The 21507-nt window shown below is 47.4% G+C and overlaps 1 protein-coding gene across 1 annotated transcript; it reads left to right on the forward strand.

Annotated features, from left to right (window-relative positions):
• The first annotated feature begins 5636 nt into the window (after window positions 1–5636).
• LOC135826261 (lamin-B2-like) lies at window positions 5637–18762 on the forward strand. Its single transcript, XM_065338892.1, has 10 exons — window positions 5637–6193; window positions 8551–8833; window positions 10238–10417; window positions 10889–11014; window positions 12652–12872; window positions 13524–13644; window positions 14111–14203; window positions 15406–15525; window positions 17543–17695; window positions 18009–18762. The coding sequence occupies exons 1-10, from the start codon at window positions 5856–5858 to the stop codon at window positions 18054–18056; spliced, it is 1683 nt and encodes a 560-aa protein (XP_065194964.1). The 5' UTR covers window positions 5637–5855; the 3' UTR covers window positions 18057–18762.
• The last annotated feature ends 2745 nt before the right edge of the window (window positions 18763–21507 follow it).

Here is a 21507-nt window from a genome sequence, read left to right on the forward strand (position 1 = left end):
GCGCTGTAGCACAGTCTAGATCATCCTGCCCAGGCTCTGATTTCACGTACCACAGTACGGTTTTTCTTGTTGCTCACTGTAATGTGCATGATACAAGCTCCTTGGTACTCCATCATCACCTGGTGCTGTTGCTGCCATTGTTGGACCCTGCTGATATCATTCTCGCAATGCCCGAACGTTGTTCCAACAAATGCACAACTCGCTCTTAGTTGTCACATTCGGTTTGGTCTCGTTCCAGTCTTTCGAATTGAGTGAGTGCGTAAACTTGTATGAAGTGGTGAAGAAAAAGCCGTGCGCCGGCAAACATTCAATGTCCGGGTGTAATGACGCACCAAGGCCCCGGGACTTGCGTCCAACTCCTGAGTGATTTTTGTGTGCCTAGCCTCTAGGTATCATACCATATTTGTTTGGTTCAACCGTTTTGGATGCCCACTGCAATACCATTCACTGTATTATGTGTGTATGCTATCCAAGAAATCTCCCATATTTTTGGGTGGACAAACCTTGCCATAAGTCAGTAACCTGGCATTTTGCACCAACAGAACTCCTAGGATATCAGCCCCGTCTCAGTACCTGGGGACAGTTGTAAAGAAAAAGAAAAAATACTCTTGGCCCACAATGCCCCACTAAATAATCCGAAGGGTGTCGCGAAGACGACAATTTTCTTACCTTTCTTTCGTGGACGAAAAAAGACACTTCGCTTCGTCCGTTGCGCATGAAACGAAACATGAGGGTAGTGTTTATCAATTAGAATAGGTATCATGCACGAAGGAATGGCGAAAAGGTACTATGCTCGAGCGCTGGTCGTCGTCTTGTTTGTCAATTTTGAGTCCCATTGAGAATTTTCTCATTCAGACCCCTCAAATTTCCCGCGGTTGCAAATAAAAGTGCAACTTCTAGACGACTTTTTTGAATTTGGCGCACGGACTGTATGGTGATGGCACTTGACTTGTGCCGGCATACATGTACATGTACAGTACATGTGCATGTACAATGTAATAGACCGATCCCCTTATTATTGTCTGGGTTCGAGCAAGGGGGCAACTCCGCAGTCGCGTGGGATCCTGCTGCACACACGCGACTAACCCCTCACCTCGGCAGTGTGTGCGACTTCTCGCATGCGAAGTGCAGAGCACGCGAAATCTACATGCAGTGCAAGCCTGTCTACAAAAAATGCCACAAGGACTTTTGATTTGAGCTGTTTTGTTTTTGTTTAGACGTCTTCCTTTTTACGACTTCAGGTCTGAGGATGCCTTCTCAGGATCATTGCTGCGTTCCTCACTGTCAGAACAGGAGGACGAAGCAAACAAGTCATTTCACTCCTTTCCTCGTGTGGAGCCACAGCGGCCTGGAGCAAGCGGATCCAGGCTATTCCCCGTGAGGAAGGACGTAGTTTTAGGGTCACTCTGAATATTTGAGTTGCAGCGATCATTTCGATCCCGAAATCGAAATCGTTTTGCCCAGCTCTACAAGGGCATGAGGAGTCCAGGAAACCAGACAGCTGTCCTACGGTACCAGGTTTGCTTTTCGCAAGAGAGTGGAGTCTCGACGCCATGCTCCCCATGCTCGCAAAACAGTATTTGCTGAGCCTAGTGCAGTTCGGTCATGGAAGTGCAGCGTCTGCATCACGAGCTCCCCATGCTCGCAAACCAGTATTTTGCTGAGAGGCAACGGCACTTTGAGTTAGAAAGGAACCTGGCTTAGTGCAGTTTGGTCCTGTAATGGAAGTGCAGCATCTGCCTCAGGAGCTGGCAGCAAGTAGAGCTCGTGTACAGAGTCTTGTGGAGCAGTTGGACGATGTGAGGACTGGGGTGAAGAAAGCCGAAAAACAGCTTACGTACAATAACATAAAGAAAGACTTGGAGCCGCTCCAGTTTCTGACTGGTTTGCCTTCAGGTGTTTGGACCGCTCTGTTGGACTTCTTTGAGCCTAGCCGAGAAAATGTACTGCACCGTGCCAGATCTGCGAAGACGGAAGCTGAGGGACGACGGATACAGTTGGAGGTGGCCGTAAATCGCCAATGAGGATGTAATGGCGGATCAGCTGCTATTGGTATTGATGTGTCTAAGCCTGGGCCGAATGGAACAGAAGCTGGCATGCGTGGCACAAGTTAATCATCCGTTTCACTGTATATAGCTAGCTGAGCTGGAAAGATGTCTTGTTCCTCCGTGTGGGCATGATCCCCATTTGGGCGAGCTGGCGAGATGTTGTTATCAATGCCATGTACCGCAAGACATTCTGCGTTGTGGATGAAACAGTTCTATTTTGCCATGCACTTAGGGTTCTCGCACCGGCACGGCAAAACAAGACCCAACAGATCCTTGCGCTCTTATTTTCTCCCATGGTAACATTGCTGATCACAACACCCAGTAGCCAGTTGATTACGGAAACCAAAGGTATACCAATATTTGCATCGAATGCAGTGATGATTTCAATACTGTCCACTAGTACAACGCATTACCAGACTGGCTTATAATCATAATAATTATTATCCATTTCGCAATCACTGTCATTGCTTTCTTAGATCTCCAATCATCAATATCGGACCATAAACCGTCTATCATCATTAGTATCCTGCTACTATCCTCCACTAACGATGAGCTCGAAGAAACGAAACAGCTGTCTAGAGGCGTAAACAATATCTGTCAACGGATGTGGGTGTGTTTATGCTTCGTGCATTAGTTCGGCCAAGAGCGCATGGTGGTGGCGGGTTGAGGATGTAGTACAGCGGAGTATGACCGAAAGCTCTGTCACAATGTATTTTATTAGGAAGGTATAAACGGAAAAAACTGTATCTTCATCTTGGGCGTAAACAGCCCGTCTCACATTAAATATACTAGAAAATAGTTCACTCTGAACATGCAGTCTTCCTAGGAGAGAGAGAGGGGGGGGGGGGGTATATTCATAGGTTCGAAAGAACCGCACACACACTTTGCTGCAGACAGCGGCAAGCTTTGGCCCTCGTGCTTTGAAGAGGGAGCAATCCACTGCGCTACGCTTGCGATTAACAGCAAGCTTCGACTTTTCAAAAGTACGACTCATCACTGGCTCTGGGGTAGTGTTCCTGGGCGAGAAGTGTTCCAGCACAAGAAGCAGCACGAATACATGCTGACAAAGACCACCATCATCACCAGCTGGCACACAGCACACTGTTCTTCAAACACCATCCACTCCGTCCATGTGTTTGCACTGTCCTCCTCTAGCTCTTCACGCTCAACAAATACCACGCACTGCTCATCGGTTTTATTTTAATGCTTCCTCTGGGTTGGCTAGCCCTTCGACTTGACAAAACAGCGATCACCACTGCACTGCTATCGTCACCTCATAGCAGTCGCTTCCATCAGTGGCTTTTCCTGTCTTTGCAAGGTGTCCAAGGATGGCTGCTGTTGTCACTACAGGCAAATCTTTAGTGGCTGATGTCCAACCAGATCGTTGGAAAGTCGATTTTTCCACTTCAGGGCTGCTGATCGCGATCGCGACTTGGTGACTTGGCAGCACCACGGTTACCTTCATAGAAGATGGCTCTGGAAAGGAAAAGACAGACCAGAAAAAGGTTACTATTATCTTCAGCACCGATCTCAAGGAGAAAGAAATACGGTCTGCTGTAGCCTAGGCACAAAATAAATCTCACAACACGATTCGCGATTCGAATATTTCAACAACAAAAAACTCACCTCTGGAGTAACTCCTGTTTGTGGCCCGAGATCGTTCCCTCCCGCGCCTTGAAAAAATCCTGCAGCTGCATCACAGTCCATGTCTCTCTCGGAGACTCTGCTCCTACCAGCAGGAGGTTCAGCACCGCTCGAAGCCATCGCAAACTACTTGAACTAAGCAGAAGACATTCCAAACCAAACCTGAAACACACTGTCAAAGATGCTGTCACGTTCAAAAACTAGCTCGATCGCGAGTGCAGTTGCCCCCGTGCTCGAACCCAGTATAATAAGGGGATCGGTCTATTACATTATCAAACGGCTGCACCTTTCAAGAACTGTGACTGTGAGTGTGATGTGAAAGCTAGGGTGTACATGTACCTGTGTAAAAGCACATGATAATTATTATGTCATTGTACGTCACTATGTGCAACTATAGTCATCCGACGTCTGCCATGCATTCCATGCAGCCAGTAGCATGAGTGCTGCACATGCATGACGCCACTTCGCCAGAGATAAGGCAGCTGTAGCTACATTGTAAATGGTACATTTGCAGAATCAACGAGATACGTTACACATCACTACACTAGGCAGCACTGATTTCTGCTCCAATTTTGTGTTGCATTGTTAAAATCCATTGTGTTTGTTTTTGCCGGTAAAAGAGACTTAGCTACTTGTCTACATGTATTTGATGTAGATTTACATGTACAGTGTACAATGTACAATGTCATTATGTACACAATATTTGTATACCTCAGTTCCCTATCCTCCAGTGATGAGCGGAACAGTAAAAACGCGATTATATGCCTGGAAATACAATACTCATTAGTTTTTTTTATTGACAATACTCAATATTATTACAGGGTGCGACAGAGCTCTCGGCCATTGAAGAAAATGTTTAGTCACCTCCACCATTACACTGCGCTCTTTAGCCGACTAGACCCTCCTGCACACAACCATCACTCAATAGTACTTTTAATTAAACTTACTTACACAGCACTAGGCCAGGCTGTGAATGGCATGCCAAGCTGCATTGCACTCAAAAGTAGAAAAGAAATCGTTCATTATTATCATGTACGGTCACCAGCTAGCACGCATACCGTACTACTACTAGACTGCGCTTGATCTATTCTAGGGTTCAGACACGTGACGCGTGGGCAGGAGGCATTCTTTTCCCTTTCGCCGGGCCATGGCATCTGCTTCCTCCATCATCATCAACTAATTACTTGATCAAGTAAAATACATGTATGATTGTACATGTACATGGTGTCCTTTTTCCCTCTAGTTTTCTTTTGCTCAAGGAGAAGGTGGAGAGCCCGAACGTGCGCATTGTTCTTTTACCCTAACCCTAACGCAAAAACCACTATTAGAAATGGAGCAGAAGTGCCTGCCAATTTCACTGCTTTTCGTTAAAATTATATCCGCACAAAGTCACATTTAGGGTTCCCAGTAAAAGGCAACATTGCCTGTTGGTAAATCCCTAAACAAGATGAGAAAATAATGATAATCCGCGAAGGGCTACGCTGCGGCCGCGCCCGCTACCCTTGGATGCACGAGCAGCTCACCATGGGCCAACGCCCCCGCGATCCGAATGCGCGGTAGCGCTATAGCAGCGTAGATTTTTCATTCAGTCGGACAGCTGTCGGGACCCGGTCGTAGATCTACCCCAGCCCAGGGCCATGCAATCGCCATGGCATGGCATGGCATGGGGTTGTCACGGGCTTGCACAGCAGTTTTGGCTTTCAGTTGATTTTTGAGTACAACAAGCATGTATGGCCTTGTGCCCAACATGGCATGTGGTCAAGCTGGGCGAGTCAAGTGCGACCACTGCACAGGCTACGCGGGCTACGCAAAGGCAGAGGCGCTACACAGCCGCACACTACACTTTAGTCTCTACAGATTCTTCATGACTGTAGACCATGGGCATGGGCATGGCAGACTACGAAGCATTGATGTTTTCACGATGTACAGCACGCTAGTGTAGCGACCAAAAAATTTGAAAATAGAAAACAACATCAAAGCAACGGCTGGTCGCTCTGCTTCTCTGTAGCGTCTGCCTCTGACTCTGCTCTTTTCAGGGCTTGGTGCGTGCAGTAACCACGTTCCCTGAAGAATTGCTGGGCATCGTTTGTCCACGACTAGGTAGGCATTCTTGCCTTCTCTCTTTGGGATTTTATCTCGCGTCCTTCCAAACGCTGAGTCAGTATGTCGTCCACACCGGGTGGAATGACGCTCCAGTCTCCGCTCTCCTCACCTGGCAAGCTCACTCGCCAGCAGGAGAAGGAGCAGCTGTCCGAGCTCAATGGTCGCTTGGCGGTCTTCATGGATCGCGTGAAAACCCTGCGCCAGTCCAACGACCTGTTGCGCAAGGAGCTGGACGATGCCAAGGCGGCAGCGGCGCGAGAGCTCGCAGACGCACGGCGCATGTACGAGCAAGAAGTAGCCGACCTGAGGAAAGTGCTGGACGACACAGCGCGGGAGAAGGCAAAAAACCAGATTACTGCATCTAAGAATGAGGCACTTGCCAACGACCTAAAAGCAAAGTAAGATAAAAGTAGTCTTTACGAGTAAATTTTCAATGGAACATTTTTCGTGTGCGGAGGGAAAGCGTAGTCTACTGTTTCCGTATACTGTTGATTGTGCATTCGAAATGTGAATTATACCGGCGTTTCGGCTCAGGTGAAATAATGAAAATAATTGAAACAGCGGCGGGATGTTCACTGGCCGGTTGCGAATCTTTTGTGGGTGATCCTCGAACCGGTAACTGCGAGGCATTGGTCCGTAGACCTACGCCGTAGACCTACGAGTCAGTTGGGTGTGTGGCAGCATCCTGGCCATCTTATGCGAATCAAGTAATGCTGTACGGAGACCTCTGCGCAGTGTAAAATCGCTGTTATCATAAGTACTATCCTGCGTCGTAGGAAGAAGAAATACACGCGGCTCCGTTCAATGCACCCACGCCCATGGAGATGACAAAATCAAGTGCACTGTACTCTACACGTGACAAAGAAAGGTGTCTCTTTCAGACTCAATCAGAGACTGCCTGGGCTAGTGCATTTCCACTCCTGCAAATCCCACAGCATGGTCACTGCCATGTACATGTACATGTATTGTACTACAACTTCTCCTTCTCTTCTGATCTACAAAGTGACTAATCTATTTTGAGAGATTCTTACCAATGTCACATGCCAATGAATAAAATTACGTGTACTACCAGATCACAAACCAACGATAGTGTGACTAGAAAACGTTCTACAGCACAGTGTTTGTTGCCATGGTGGTGATATGAATTCGCATACAGTCAACTTCGCTGATAACGACTGCGGATACAACGGCAATTCGCGAATAACGACAGAATTTCCATGCCCAGAGCAAAGTCCCTTCCAACTGTAACACCTAAAGTGGCACTTCGCAAATAAGGACACTTCGCAAATAAGGACACTTTTCTGATGCACCGCCGAGTGTCGTTACACGTGAAGTTGACTGTATTACTCTATTCATTTATGTTCAAACGAAGGTCTCTGATGCGAGTCCTGGTTGTGACGATCAACGTTTTCTTCAGACGTTTCCCGGTTACATCTTTCTCTCAAACCACTGACGTTCTATTTCATCAATTATACTATCACCCATGAGATAGCCTGCACGCTTGCATTCGATTGGGAATATCTGGCAAACCATGGGTCGCAGCCCCCCCCCCCCCCCCCTCCCGGACAGAGACCATTCAACTCAGCATCCAAACTCTACGGAACTTGAAATGCACCCCATTCATGTTATCCTGTACAACAGCTTCAATACCATTTGACTGGGTGCCAGGAAGCAGAAAATGTTTCTGCAGACTGCTAAACAATCGATCAGCGCCTGTTTCGTTGGGTAAAAAATTCAGATGGTTGAAAACCGAAACCCCTCTTCGTGGCACCTTTGCTAGGATTATGATGGCTTTGTATAGTCACTGCTGTACGTTTTCATTGGACACGATGTATCATGCAGAGCAGAGCCTAACGCAGTGTACCAGGAAATACTTCACCTTGTCTGAGGCCTTTGATTGGCTGTGTCCATGGATACAGTCTGATGACCTGCATTGATGGAAAGATGACCTGCACCATTTTAGTAGAGGCAATAACAAAATTGACCAAGCATAATTATCCCAATTGATTTGGACTTTAATAATAAAAGGTATATCATAGCCTAATCCAGTTCTGCTCCGTATGCAATCAACCTCTCCTGCAGGACTTCTTCATATTCATTGTGTACATGAAGAGGTGGAATACGAAACCTGCTAAAACCATTTTATTTCTTTTCGGATAATGGTCAAAACAGGATTCATTTCTTGGCTGTTTTTATCTAAATGAAGATAGGGGCACCGTTTATCGGCTTTTGCGTCTCAGCTCTTCACATGTACTCTACACCCTCCAGAAATGTAGAGCTAGTTTTTAGGGAAGATGTGAGTACTGAGCCGTATACAGCTGTCGTCCGCATAGCCAGTTCTTGCTTGGTCGTGTTCGCAAGACTGAAGCTTGGAAATAAGTAGCAGACTTGTGAATCTAGCTTGTCCGCTGATGTTCAGGAAGGTATGTAGCTAAACACTAATTACCGACGCCAAAGATGTAACCGTGCAGAATTGGCACCATGATCGTGATGGCACAATATGCCAATCTAGGTCAGGTAGCTTTGGGTACTTCACTACTTTTTCAAATGCCTGGGTATGAGTTGCTAGCGGGATTTCTGGCCTCTGGTGAGAAAAGCAAGTGCAGCTTTCATGAGAAATACAGTACTACTTTCATGAGAAATACAGAACCACTTTGCTGAGAAATATAAGTACAGCTTTCACCTGAAAATACTGTGTTCTCATGTCGGGTAACAATGTGGTGACTGTTCTTTTTTGTGTTCTACATTCTTGCAGATTAAGAACGGAGAGCGATGCCCTGGCGGAAGCACAGCGTGCTCTGCGCACTGCCCAGCAGGACCTGTCCAAGAGGGATAGTGATCTGAAGGCAGCTCTGGCCGACTCGGCGGCGGCAAAGCGAGCGAAGAAGGACATGGACAAGGAGCTGGCCATGGCCAAGGAGGATGCGGACGCGGCGCGCACGCAGCTGGAAGGGGAGACGGTGGCGCGTGTGGATGCCGAGAACAATCTCCAGTCGGTTCGCGAAGACATGGACTTCAAACAGCAGCTATTCGACAAGGTAAAAACACAGAGTGTGACAGAGACTATACCCGTACCATAATTCAACGTTTTACTGTGTAAGCAATGTCATAGGTTGTTCTGTGCGCTCCGGTTTAGGGGTTAGGGGTGGCATGCGATGAACTGTGGACATCAGTGTATAGCATCCATGGCAGCCACACTCAGTGACATTCACACATCACACATCACCTTCTCGGGAGGACTACACGTAAATTTCCCAGTTTTCTCCTTATCTTGCTGGTATAGTCGTGCCCCGAAGAAATCCAACCCACATGCCGAAAGCAACGCCACGGCTAACGTGGGCCCCGCGGCCCACAGATAGGTTTTTAGAACATTACATGATGTTATTGGAATGGAAATGCGGCGCTGCGTTTGATTCGTGGGAGGGATTTCTTTGTCCGCGACTGTCTTGTATCCTCAACCCTGATGATGGCTCCTGACCGAACATTTGATTGAGAAATTAGTACTTTGCATTGAAGAGACCACTTGATTTGAGGATGGTGTGTGTAGGGTTTTTCATGTAATGAAATGGCTTCAATGGAGTTTGCAAACCTTAAGAAACGACTGTATTCGGATGGAGAGCCAAGGATTATTTATAAAAAGTGAAAAGACCAAGGAACTACAAGTTACACTATAATGTAACTTGTAGTTCCTTGATCCTTTTTACCTTCCCCTCCTTATGTTATTTCTAGAACCTTTCTAGAACCTTCCAAGCTGGAAGGCTGTTGGAGTGCGCATCCTAGATGTGCTAAAACTGTTAGCCAGTTAGTTGTAGCACACTTGCCAACCCCTGGCAAACAGTTTCCTTGACACTGATTACGTTTTTCCTTGATTTTGCCCATTTTCCTTTTTCTGCAATTTTTACATCATAATTGTGCAAAGTATTGTATATGACATCACAGTGACGTTACCATGACCACAAGACATTAACGAAATAGTACAGCATGTACAACAAAAAGTACTTTTTCATGCGCTAACTCCCAAAGTTCTCGCTCGCTACTACGCTAGACCTTCGTTTTGGGCACGGCACGGCGCGAGCGAGCGTCCAAAACACTGAAAAATAAGTGAAAATCAACAAAAAAGGTGTTGACGGACATTTTCGAAAGTCCGGTAGATGTTATAACTTTATAACATCTACCGGTATACCGGGACGAAGGAATTTTCCTTGATTTTCCCGGAAAATCCGGTAGGGTTGGCAAGTATGTTGTAGAATGTCAGTACCGTTGGTCAGTGTCGTGCAATGTTATCGCATGAGCATACTGTTAAGAAACTGGTGATGTTCGTGGACATTATAGTGTAGCTTGTAGTTCCTTGGTCCTTTTTACTTTTTTATAAACGACTGTATTGGATACATTTTCTCTTGCTGGTCATCAATGATGTTCATGTGTGTGGTCGAACTGTGTAGGAACGAACTGATCTGTATGCCAAGCTATCTGCTAAGGAACGTGACCTTGACAATACCATTGCTGAGTTCCAGGCAAGGTTGGATGAGCAGCACACGAAGGAATTGGACGACCTGCGCGAGCAGTTTGACCACGATTTGACCGCCCAGCGAGAGGAGATTGAACGAGCGGCCGAGGATAAGGTATGCATCCGGTGTGTGTGTGTGTGTGTGCGTGTGTGTATGCGTGTTTGCATGTGTGTTTGCGTGTGTGTGTGCGCGCGCGCGCGCGTGCGTGTCTTTATGCGTGGCAATATATCCAACACGTCTTAGCATGCTGCCGAGCAAAATCCCCCTGTGACAGTATCAAGTTTCAGCAAATTCATGTTTTGGTATGGGATTGCTCTGCAATGTTCATTGTGGTCGATTTGATCTAAATACCTACACCAGTACACATGCAAAGAAGGGAAAGCGTGAGTTTACCTACTTTGCTGTGTTTGTATTTTTAGACAAATTTTGTAATTCATTTCCCTTCATTGTGTTTATTTTGCCGGTGAAGAGACTCTAGTGGGTCTATGTGACACGAATATGTTAAATCGTACAGAATATGATGGTGTTACTAACCTCATAATGCATTTGGTGTGGTTTTTGTACGCATGTCCACTTTATCTGCAGTATCGGGCATTGGCAGACAGAGGCGATCGTGACAGGGCCCTTATCAAATCACTCATGGACGAAAATAGGAAATGCCGCGACGACGCTCAGAAGATGGACAACGCAAACACGATTCTTGATGCAAAGGTACAGTTTAACCCTTTCAGTGCCAAGGACGAGATAACTCGTCCTACAGAACCCCACGCGATTGGCCAAGGACGAGATATCTCGTCCTCGTAGTGCGCACGTTATATTGCAGTGCATAGACCAGTGTACAAACTATCGTAACTCTGTGAAACATAAACGCATCGCGACAATCAATACACCGTTGGAAAGGTCTTGAGCTCATCTTTCCGCGAATATAACGTTCGTCGCGATGGGATAAAGAATTACTGAGCGGCGACAGGATGAACCCCAAATTCACGGGAGATATCTCGTCCTCGTAGTGCGCACGTTATATTGCAGTGCATAGACCAGTGTACAAACTATCGTAACTCTGTGAAACATAAACGCATCACGACAATCAATACACCGTTGGAAAGGTCTTGAGCTCATCTTTCCGCGAATATAACGTTCGTCGCGATGGGATAAAGAATCACTGAGCGGCGACAGGATGAACACCAAAATCACGGGCCGGAGCGAACACGAATTTTTTTGTTCATGACTTCGCAGTTTTTTGGAGCGTGCTAGGGGATTTCCCTTTGCCACGACGCATGCGTGATGGACATCAAATGAAGCGCTTGGATCTCAGCTTTGCAGCGCAGTTCGAATCGTGAAAATTGGTTGAATTATTATTTGGGCAAGATGCCGAACAAGAACGTGAGATTGAGTTGTTGTGCCGTTCCGAGGCACGGTGGAGTAGTTCGGAGAGGAGATGGAAGTGGCCCTGGTGTGTCTGTCTATGGTGCTGAGATCTACCATGATGGATTCGCTTGGTCCTGATCTTTCCAACAAGCCCAAGATGATGAAAATCCATCATGGTGGAGTGAAATGAGAATAAATTCCATTCAGAGCTGTGCACGCAAACTACACCAAGAGAGTCAGTGCACTGGACAGCCGGCCGATTGGAGAAAAGGGGCCCGGCATGGAAAGGGTTAAGCTGGACGTTATTGTCTTTGTGTTGCACGGAAGAGGTAGTGGAGCATTGATGCCGCTGAATGTCCGCTTTGATTTCCCAAGCATTGCGAAACAATCGCTGCCTGTGGTGTATCCAAGGACTGTTCGTGTGTTGTGAATTGGAGGTGAAGTGAAAGATGACAAGGCTGCAATGGATCTTCAAAGCTTTTGAAAAAAAAAGAGAGAGAAGGACAAAATGTTACGAGTTATGACTACCTGTCCACCAAATGTAACCAGATCTTATACAGTCAGCAAGTGCGACGAAATGGCACAAAACTAAATAAATTAATTAATTGGCTCACCATCCCAGTTGAAAAAAGAAAAAGAGCTGAGCTTTGTACATTCAGCCCCCCCCCCCCCCCCCCCCCCCCCAGAGCACAAAGTGGACATGGACATTGATTCCTTTGGCCTAATTTATTTCAAATTCAGACACTGTAGCCGGTGAACTAATTTGGTGTGTGGGCAAGATGACGCCACGTTGGGTGCGTAGCTCCCTATTGGATGCTGGTTCTTGTATGCATGATGAAATTTCTACTTGGGAAGGACATGTAACGTTAAGTCAAACAACCTCAACTAATCAAAATGATAACAGTAAGGTATTATCGAATTGAAATTTCTGAAATCCCAGTATTCTTCCTCCTACCTATTGCGTTCCCTGTGCTCTCCAGAATGGCGAGCTGCAGAAGCGACTTGATAACTCCGAGAGGGATCGCAACGGCGAGCGTGCACGCCACGATCAGCGCCGCCGTGAGCTGGAAGACGAGATTAGTGCTCTGCGCGCCGAGAACGAGGGCTATCGCAAGGCCTACGAGGACCTGATGGATGTGCAGACGAGAGTGGACAACGAAATCCAGACCTACTCGGCACTCATGGACATGGAAATGCCAAAGTGAGAACCACTGTATGCATATAGTGCATGCTGTTGTAACGTGATCATAATAGCGTGCCAAAAACACTCTGGGAGAAAACTTTCAGCGTGCTGGGATATTCCGTCTCAGAGTTGTGGCTTTTCGTACAGTGGACTCGGCAGTGCATGCATGCGGTATGCGCACTGTACACTTAGTTCATGGCAAGCATGCTCGTCATTGCCCAGACAAAATGGGATCTACATGACGAGTTCACTTGTCGTAAACCCTCAAAGGTTCTCATTGTGCTCCAACGGGGCAGCCGTGGCCAGTGCATCGCTTACCTTTCTCGCAAATTGATCAGAAATGCGTTTTGCACGGGCACATGCACCCCCCCCCCCCCCCCCTTTAACATTTCGACCTAGGTTCAGCATCCGTATAATGATCAGGATTGACATGCACCAGCCATCCTACACATATGCGACCGTGCCCCCCCCCCCCGAGAAAGGGGGACCAGCCTCCTCCTCTTGAAAGGGGGACCAGCCCCCCCCCCCTCTTGAAAGGGGGACCAGCCCCCCCCCCCCTCCCCTCTTGAAAGGGGGATCAGCTACACCCCTGTTGGCTGTGTTTCTATTGCTGTATGAGTGACGGGTGTTGTTATTCTTTCTCTCTGACCAATACTGCGGCTTCTGCAGGGGCCAGCGCCGGGGCAAGCGTCGCCGCCCAGCTGATGAGCAGGAGGAATCCGTTAGTATTGTCATCAGCGAGGTCGGCGTGAACGGGGACTTTGTTCGCATCAGCAACACAACAAGCAAGGTGACCGAACAGTCCCGAATATAGATCGTCTGGGGTTGTGACAGGGGGCATGCGTGCATACTAGCAAGACTAGAGTGCACCATGTGTGTGTGAGTGTGTGCGTGTGTGCGTGTGTGTGTGTGCGTGTGTGCGTGTGTGTGTGTGTGTGTGTCTGTGTGTGTCTGTGTGCGTGTGTGTGGGCACACGTGTGTCTCATATGTCAGTCCATGGCGGAGGAAGCAGAGTGCTTTGCTCATGGGTTTGATGGAGTCCTGCCGCATGTTTCTGCTTGCTCATGTCACATACCTGAAGTATTTATGTGTAAGCTGACGAAGCTTCACAACCTCCACTGTTTCCGGGTAACGGATGACCCGAAGTTGTCTCAACTGAGCGTACAACACTGCTTATGGTAGCAGAAAAGAAAAACAAAAATTGTGATGAAACTGCTTGCAATCTGTGTTACATTTTTCGTTCTGTTTGCCCGTAGGACACTTCTCTTGGGAACTGGAAGCTTGTTCGAGGTCCCGTCACGTACAAGTTTGGCGCACGCTTCACACTCAAGGGACATAATTCTGTGACGGTAAGTTAACAGAGTACCGCTCTAGGAGCTGCATCTGCGCCGTGATCCTGAAAGCGCGGTGGCGTTCCTACGGATGCGGAAAACTCGGCCTTTAGCTGAGTCTCGCGTGAGCCGTGAATTTGCTTACCTAGGTATGCTTGGACAGTGGTTGCTGGATTACTGGTGAAACGCGTGCATTATGTCCACGGTATGAATGAGAAAGTGTTGCGAGATGTGAAATTGCGCACGTTCCCTGCTGAGACTATTGTATCTACTGTTAGTCAACAAATATTCGGCGCATTTCTGTTTTCGGCTGTTTTCGGCCTGGTCATGTTTGGCGAAAAAAAATTTGCGGCCGAAATATTGTTTTTGCAAAGTTCAATGTGACAGTGTATACAGGCAGCAGTGGTACAGGCCGAACATTATTTTGATGTGGCCGAAATGGGCTTTAGCCCTGGGAGGCTGAAATTTGAATGGGCCGAACATGTGTCGACTTGCAGTAAGCGCAATGCCTCTTGGGTGATATGAGAGAACGTTCTAATTTGTATCAATTTTGCACTGTAATGAATAGTCTGAGTGTGGTGTGGCGGAGGAAGATTTTTGCCAGGAGGTAGAGAGTAACATTCCTGTGTTACTGGAATTGATCATCCAGACATGTGCCCCTATTCCCCGGGCACATTTGTTCGTGAATGTTCCGAGCGGTCGTATATGGCCGCACTCACTTTGTTGCCTGGAGTGGCTTCAAGTTCGTATATAATAGCCTGAGGTTGCGGTGCGTGTATCTAGTCAGAAGTAGTCCATGACTAACAGGTATGAATACTTCAAGTAGAATGTATGTGAACCCGGAAACCAACACAAGCACACGCACGTGCGCGCACACACACAGACACACACACACATGCGCATATGCACACACACACACACACACACACACACACACACACACACACACACATGTGCGCACACACACACACATGCATGCACACACACACACACACACACACACACACACATGTGCGCACACACACACACACATGCACGCACACACACACACATACACACACACACACATCCGTCTGCACACACACACATTCGTCTGCACACACACGCACACACACACACACACACGCACACACACACGCACACACACACACACACACACACACACACACACACACACACATGTCCATCACTTTTCTTTTTCTCCTTATGAACTTGTGCAGGTGTGGTCTTCGGGAAGTGGTAGAACTCACCGACCACCGAAGGACGTTGTTGCCAAGACGTTCAAGTCCTGGCCGACCAATGCAGAAATGATCTGCACTCTATTGAGTGGGGACGGACAGGTGAGACGCTAGAGGAGCAATAACGCTCGGGGAGCTTTGAAAGCTTTTACAGTCAACTTTGCGTATAATGACACTCGGCGGCCGGGCATCAAAAAAGTGTCCTTACTCGCGAAGTGTTGTTATACCCAAAGTCTCATTATACTTGGTCCGTTTCATCGCAATTGTCGCTTATCTCCCACACACCTTTTGACAGGTAAAACCCAGTCCGATCTCGATATCTAACTCACATTCGTTTGGGAGGTTGTGATGGAAAGATCAAAGGAGACCAGAAAGAAAAAATCATCGCGACTGGCGCCAGTGGCATCGCGATTCGTACAATTTTGATGGGAAAGTGTCGAACTTTTCGCTGCAGTGAATGCACTGCACTGCAGTCTGCAGTGAATGTGTGCATTCACTGCAGCAAAAAGCCAAGCGCAGCTCTCAGCAGCTCTCAGGGGAAATCGACATCCTGACCTGGAGAGCGTGACAGTCACGGCCAGGCCAGCCAGCTCAGTCGCCACGTTTGAACTGCAACGGCCTGGCATTCTTTGCAAGCCTGCAAACTGATGGGAGATGGTGGCAAAGAAGACATTGTCCGACCTGGCAGTGGCAGTACAAGAGTCGTGGGCAGCGTATCCAGCAGAGCGTATGACAGCTGTCTGGAGAGGGATGTGTGCCTGATTCAAAAACGTTGTTGAAACACATGTACGTAGTGACAGACGGATCACGCTGCCCAGTTCCTCCAAGTGCCAAAGTGACAGCCACGACTGTTCCTTTCCCATCGCTGCCATACGCCAAGGGGAGAAAGCAAGAGATACTCTACGCCAGCAGCTATACAGACCAGCCACGGAATGTCAGCTCAAGTGACATCAGCTGGAATGATACAGAGCCAGAGTCGGATAAAAGCGTGAGTGCAAGAACGCGCTCCGTCGCTGTTTTCTTTAGTACATTTTTTGTAACCTTGCTTCCTTTTTTCGACTTGCTTGACCAGATTCCACCGCTGAATTTTTTCTTGTGGCGGACAGGAATCCTGTATCATGCTTCTTCACTATGCGTATTGGAAATTTTACAGAGCGGTAAAAAAACTACTGTTCTTAGTTGTGATAGATAAGCGACAATTGCGATGAAACGGACCAAGTATGTATTACAGTTAGATGGGACTTTGCTCTGGGCATGGGAATTTTGTCGTTATTCACCATTTGTCGTTATATCCGCAGTCGGTATTAGCGAAGTTGACTGTATTATGGCGAGACGTTTGAACCGTGCATCATCTGTGGCGTTGTGCCCGCGCCGTCAGTCTTAGCTGATAATGCCCTGTGGCGCTTGTGGCGCTGTAGCTTGCACACAATTGTTGGGTGCAGATGTTAATACGGTGAAGCCCGCCTAAGACTTTTGAAGTGTGGTACCCGTGCACTCGTGATCACTGTATCCAGGGTCACATGAGTACTTTGAGCTCTGCCCCTGGATGTGGGTGTCTCGTCCGACACGTAGTCGCCTTATCAGAGTGGTGCCCCTATCAGAGTGCTGCCCCTATCAGATTGCTGCCCCTAGCCGAGTGCAGCCCCTAGCAGAGTGCAGCCCCTAGCCGAGTGGTCGCCCAGCAGTGTTGTTGCCTTGACAGGTTTTCCAGAAAGGAGACTCTAGGCTAATGCTGCTAGCCTATTCTAATAACTACTATGTTCCACGCCGTGCACTCGCAAACAACAAGACTTTAGGTGCTACACAAATTGCATTTATGGTATACTTCACAAGGTAAGAGTGGGCACATTTCTCTTACAAAGATTGCAGGCAAAGGAAAGCTGTTTTCACTGTTCAGCAGATTTTGAAATATGTCCGGCACTGATGGACATGGAAATGCCTAAGGCATAACCACTGTATGCTTGCAATAAGTTGTAAATATGCACAGTTTTCGTGACACTCCAATTAGACCAAGTATTCCTTTTGAGCAGATACTAAAGGGGATAAGCGTTTTGTCAAGTGTGAGAAGATGCACGTCACTTCATCCATGTATCTCGTCGTGTGGGCATTTTCACTCCAGATTCAACATGTTTTGGACGGCGTCACTCCGTCGAAAGGTGCACCTGACTCGGCCACACAAGTGTCGACACCTCCGGTGAGGGATGATGACTACGATGTAATAGATGGAAGCCAGACGAAAGACCCGAGCAACGAAGACCTTTTCCACCAGCAGGTAAGGAGGCTAGTGCCTTGGGTTCTGTCTTACATTTTTGGAAGTGGGACAGCAGACGGTGGGTTGATGTCAATCACTACTTTTTCTTGTCCCTGATAAATCGTAGCGATGTGGTGTCGGCCAATTAACGAAAGATGGACTTGTGCCGTGGTCACCACTTCCGTATTTTCCCAATTACGGTATTTACTGTGGATGTATTCTTTTGGGCTGAAACGTCAGAAGCGCGTTATACCGCATATCGAACTCTGCCTGGCTCTTGTTTGCAGCTGTTCAGAAGTCACCAATTCTTCTTTATTTTATTTTCTCTGTGCAGGGTGACCCGAAGAAGGGAGGTGAAAAGACGGAATGTGTTATTTGCTAGGAGCTGCTCGCCCCCGGTTGAGCGCTAGACCCTCAGTTTGGAGTGTTCCATGTTTGTTGCGTGGCTGGCAAACCTTTGGCGTGGTGCTGCCATTCTGATTTTTGATAGAGCCAGCATTGTAGGCCGTATTCATACTTTTCCAACTGTATTGATATATGATTCGACAAGGCTATGGCTGCTTCGGAACCTATGCCTTTCATTGACCGATATCCCCCGCTGTGCCTGTGCCGGCCTTGCAGCCTCTCAGCAGAATGGCAGAATCTTTAAAAGCAGGCTTCCACAGCTATCGCCTGTGTTTATCTTCTAGTGTTTGGTTTTCGGTATTGACAGGCTGTTGTGTTGCCTTCTGCCTGGTTATTGTGGAAGGCACCGCAGCATTCACTAGTATGCTCTCTGTGGTAACGTTGCTGCCTGCCGGAACTGGCGGATGCCGTGGTGGTGTTGCCGTGTCCGTGTGGCTATCCGTGCAAGCACAATGGATATCGTTTGTTCGCTCTAGCGGGCCTGTCTGATTTCTTTACCCTGCACTGTTAATGTTTGTATGATTGTTAGGCAGCTCTGTTTCAAACTGAGGTGATATTTTGTTGTAGCTGTTCTATTTCATTCAATAGAAGCGATTTGCAAGGATTACTGCTGTGGCCATATGTACCATTACAATGCTTCACATTACTGCATACTACATGTACTTGTAGTATAGCGAAACACACAGCCTGCTGTGTAAGTGCCTACTCAGCACACAGGAATGACAGGCTAGTGTGCGCCCAGTGCATGCGTAGTTGCGTACTGTGACAAGACGGTGTACGTCAGTGTGTAACTAAAAATAATTTATAATTGGACGCAGCTTACGTGGTTTTCAGCAGCTCTGCCGCGCCAGTGGTTGTGAGACTTATCCGCTCTCCCCCACCCTTAGCGAGTTCGGCACTGCATCTGTCCCTGGACTGGGTCTTACATAGTGGCCGTCATGAGTTTCCTAGATAATGGTGACAAAAATTCTTTTTTTTTCCACGCATTGAGAATATCAACCTAATTCAACCAGGCCAGGTCGTGGTATCAGTAGTGACCGTAGGCTGTAGCGGAACAGGTTTCGAAGCAGAAGCCTTCAACATGACATTGTAGTTTCCCCAAAAATTCGCCTTCCCATTTATTGTCATCGCGAAACTCAAACTGACTGAAAGCGGAACTTCCAAAAGCGCCTTTGCAGCTCCACATTGACGGCGCCGCAAAAAAGTGCAATGACACATCCAAACGAATCTATTCTAATAGTAGAGCCCTCCTAATGTAACAGAGAATAGCAGGCCCGAGAAATGAACCCACAGAGACAGAAAAGAGAAAGAAGAACTGCTTGTAGGCTTTGCAGAGACCGAGCCAGGAGGTGAAGAACATGTACAAGTATGAAGAGTAGAGTAGAGTTCGCACGTCCGGGTTGCAACTGGCTACACAATTGTATTGCGTAGCCTAGTATTGAGAAACACAAAATGGCTATACAATTGTATTGAGAAACACAACCAGCTTATAGGAAGTTTTGCTTGTGCTAGGCCACCACCAGCTCCCAGACAAAGCACGCCTCGAAAGAAAGCGCTCCACTTTTATATCGCTTAGCCTGGCCTTTCTGTTAGGCAGTACCCTCAACTAGAATGAACTCATCTGCTTCACTACCTCTCTCTTTCTCTTTTTCTCTATTTCTCTCTCTCTCTATTTCTCTCTTTCTCCCTCTTTCTCTCTCTCTCTCCTTCTCTCTCTCCTTCTCTCTCTCTCTCTCTCTCTCTCTCTCTCTCTCTCTCTCTCTCTCTCTCTCTCTCTCTCTCTCTCTCTCTCTCTCTCTCTCTCTCTCTCTCTCTCTCTCTCTCTCTCTCTCTCTCTCTCTCTCTCTCTCTCTCTCTCTCTCTCTCTCTCTCTCTCTCTCTCTCTCTCTCTCTCTCTCTCTCTCTCTCTCTCTCTCTCTCTCTCTCTCTCTCTCTCTCTCTCTCTCTCTCTCTCTCTCTCTCTCTCTCTCTCTCTCTCTCTCTCTCTCTCTCTCTCTCTCTCTCTCTCTCTCTCTCTCTCTCTCTCTCTCTCTCTCTCACTCTCACTCTCTCTCTCTCTCTCTCTCTCTCTCTCTCTATTCCGCCGACTTGACTTGACTGACTCACGACTGCCATCCAAAGCACACGAGAAGTCCATCGAACCTTCGACTCGGCAAACCTGCAAGAAAGCACCACTCCCTGCTCAATATACAGTGTTTCGGGGAATTCACCCCTCATCAGTTGAGCCTGAGTAGGCTGAGGATGATTGTGCCTGGAGAGAACCACTTATATAGTGCTCTCCATGCACAAACATCACGAGAGATACAAACTTACAGAGACGCTCCGTTTCCAGCGTGACGAACACCTCGTGAACACCAGATAGCAGCGTGAGTCAGTGTCGCTCCTGGACGGTGGGAACAGACGAAGACGACCCTCGGTCATTCACAACGCTGTCACCTCCGAACCAGCTAGTCGCAAGCCCGCGCTGCTATCTAATTCTTATAATTTTGCACTCATTACCACAATACTGTTATACTTCCCAATCCGCTGCTCCCAAAAATGGCAACTTTGTCCGATATACCCTTTCCTTGGTCATGTACATGTACATACAAGTATCCCTTCACCGGTCATAGTTCGAAACTCCCCCCCCCCCCCACACACACACAATGGTTGCCTCTTTGCTTTGTCATACCACAACCATTCAATGCGGTGAACCCCTCGATAGGCGATTTGCTTTGGGGTCATCCTAATAAAGTTATTATTATTATCTGGTGTTCACGAGGTGTTTGTCGCGCTGGAAACGGAGCGTCTCTGTAAGTTTGTATCCCTGGTGATGTTTGTGCATGGAGAGGACTATAATATACACATGTACACGTAAGTGGTGCTCTTCAGGCACAATATTCCTCAGCCTACTCAAGCTCAACTGATGAGGGTGAATTCCCCGAAACACTGTGTATTGAGCAGGGAGTGGTGCTTTCTTGCAGGTTTGTTGAGTCGAAGATTCCATGGACTTCTCGTGTGCTCTGGATGGCAGTCGTGAGTCAGTCAAGTGTCAAGTCAAGTCGGCGGAATAGCGCGAGCTCCAGTGTGGGAGCAAACCCATTCCTAAAAAAACTCATCGCCGAAGTCGCAACCACTAGTTCGTACTATTTTTATTATATTATCATTATGCCTGATGGTAGAGGATTGAAAGTTAGTTGCTATAGAAGTGTTTATCACTCCCTTAGTATTGACTCCCATAGATTTTTGCCATACCTAAGCAGTCAAATATTCCTGCATATTTCACTCCTTTTAAGCGCTATATTGACTGCTTATGAGTTCCGCAGTTGAACGGTGCTGCCTAGTGCAGCATGGTCACTGTATGAGTAGGTGATGGTGCAACGGTTGTGCAATCATAAAACCGGGATTCATGAGGTTATCGTTCTGGAATTTGAAATACGGACTGTTTG

This window comes from Sycon ciliatum, chromosome 10 (genome assembly GCF_964019385.1).
Source record: "Sycon ciliatum chromosome 10, ocSycCili1.1, whole genome shotgun sequence".
Classification (NCBI taxonomy): Eukaryota; Metazoa; Porifera; class Calcarea; order Leucosolenida; family Sycettidae; genus Sycon; species Sycon ciliatum.

Bases quoted from the DNA above. Each gene is read 5' to 3' on its own strand.
- LOC135826261 (XM_065338892.1), top strand. From the start codon at position 5,856: ATGTCGTCCACACCGGGTGGAATGACGCTCCAGTCTCCGCTCTCCTCA. The intron at 13,645-14,110 runs GTGACCGAACAG...GTTTGCCCGTAG, and splicing joins TCAGCAACACAACAAGCAAG to GACACTTCTCTTGGGAACTG. The intron at 15,526-17,542 runs GTGAGACGCTAG...TTTTCACTCCAG, and splicing joins TATTGAGTGGGGACGGACAG to ATTCAACATGTTTTGGACGG.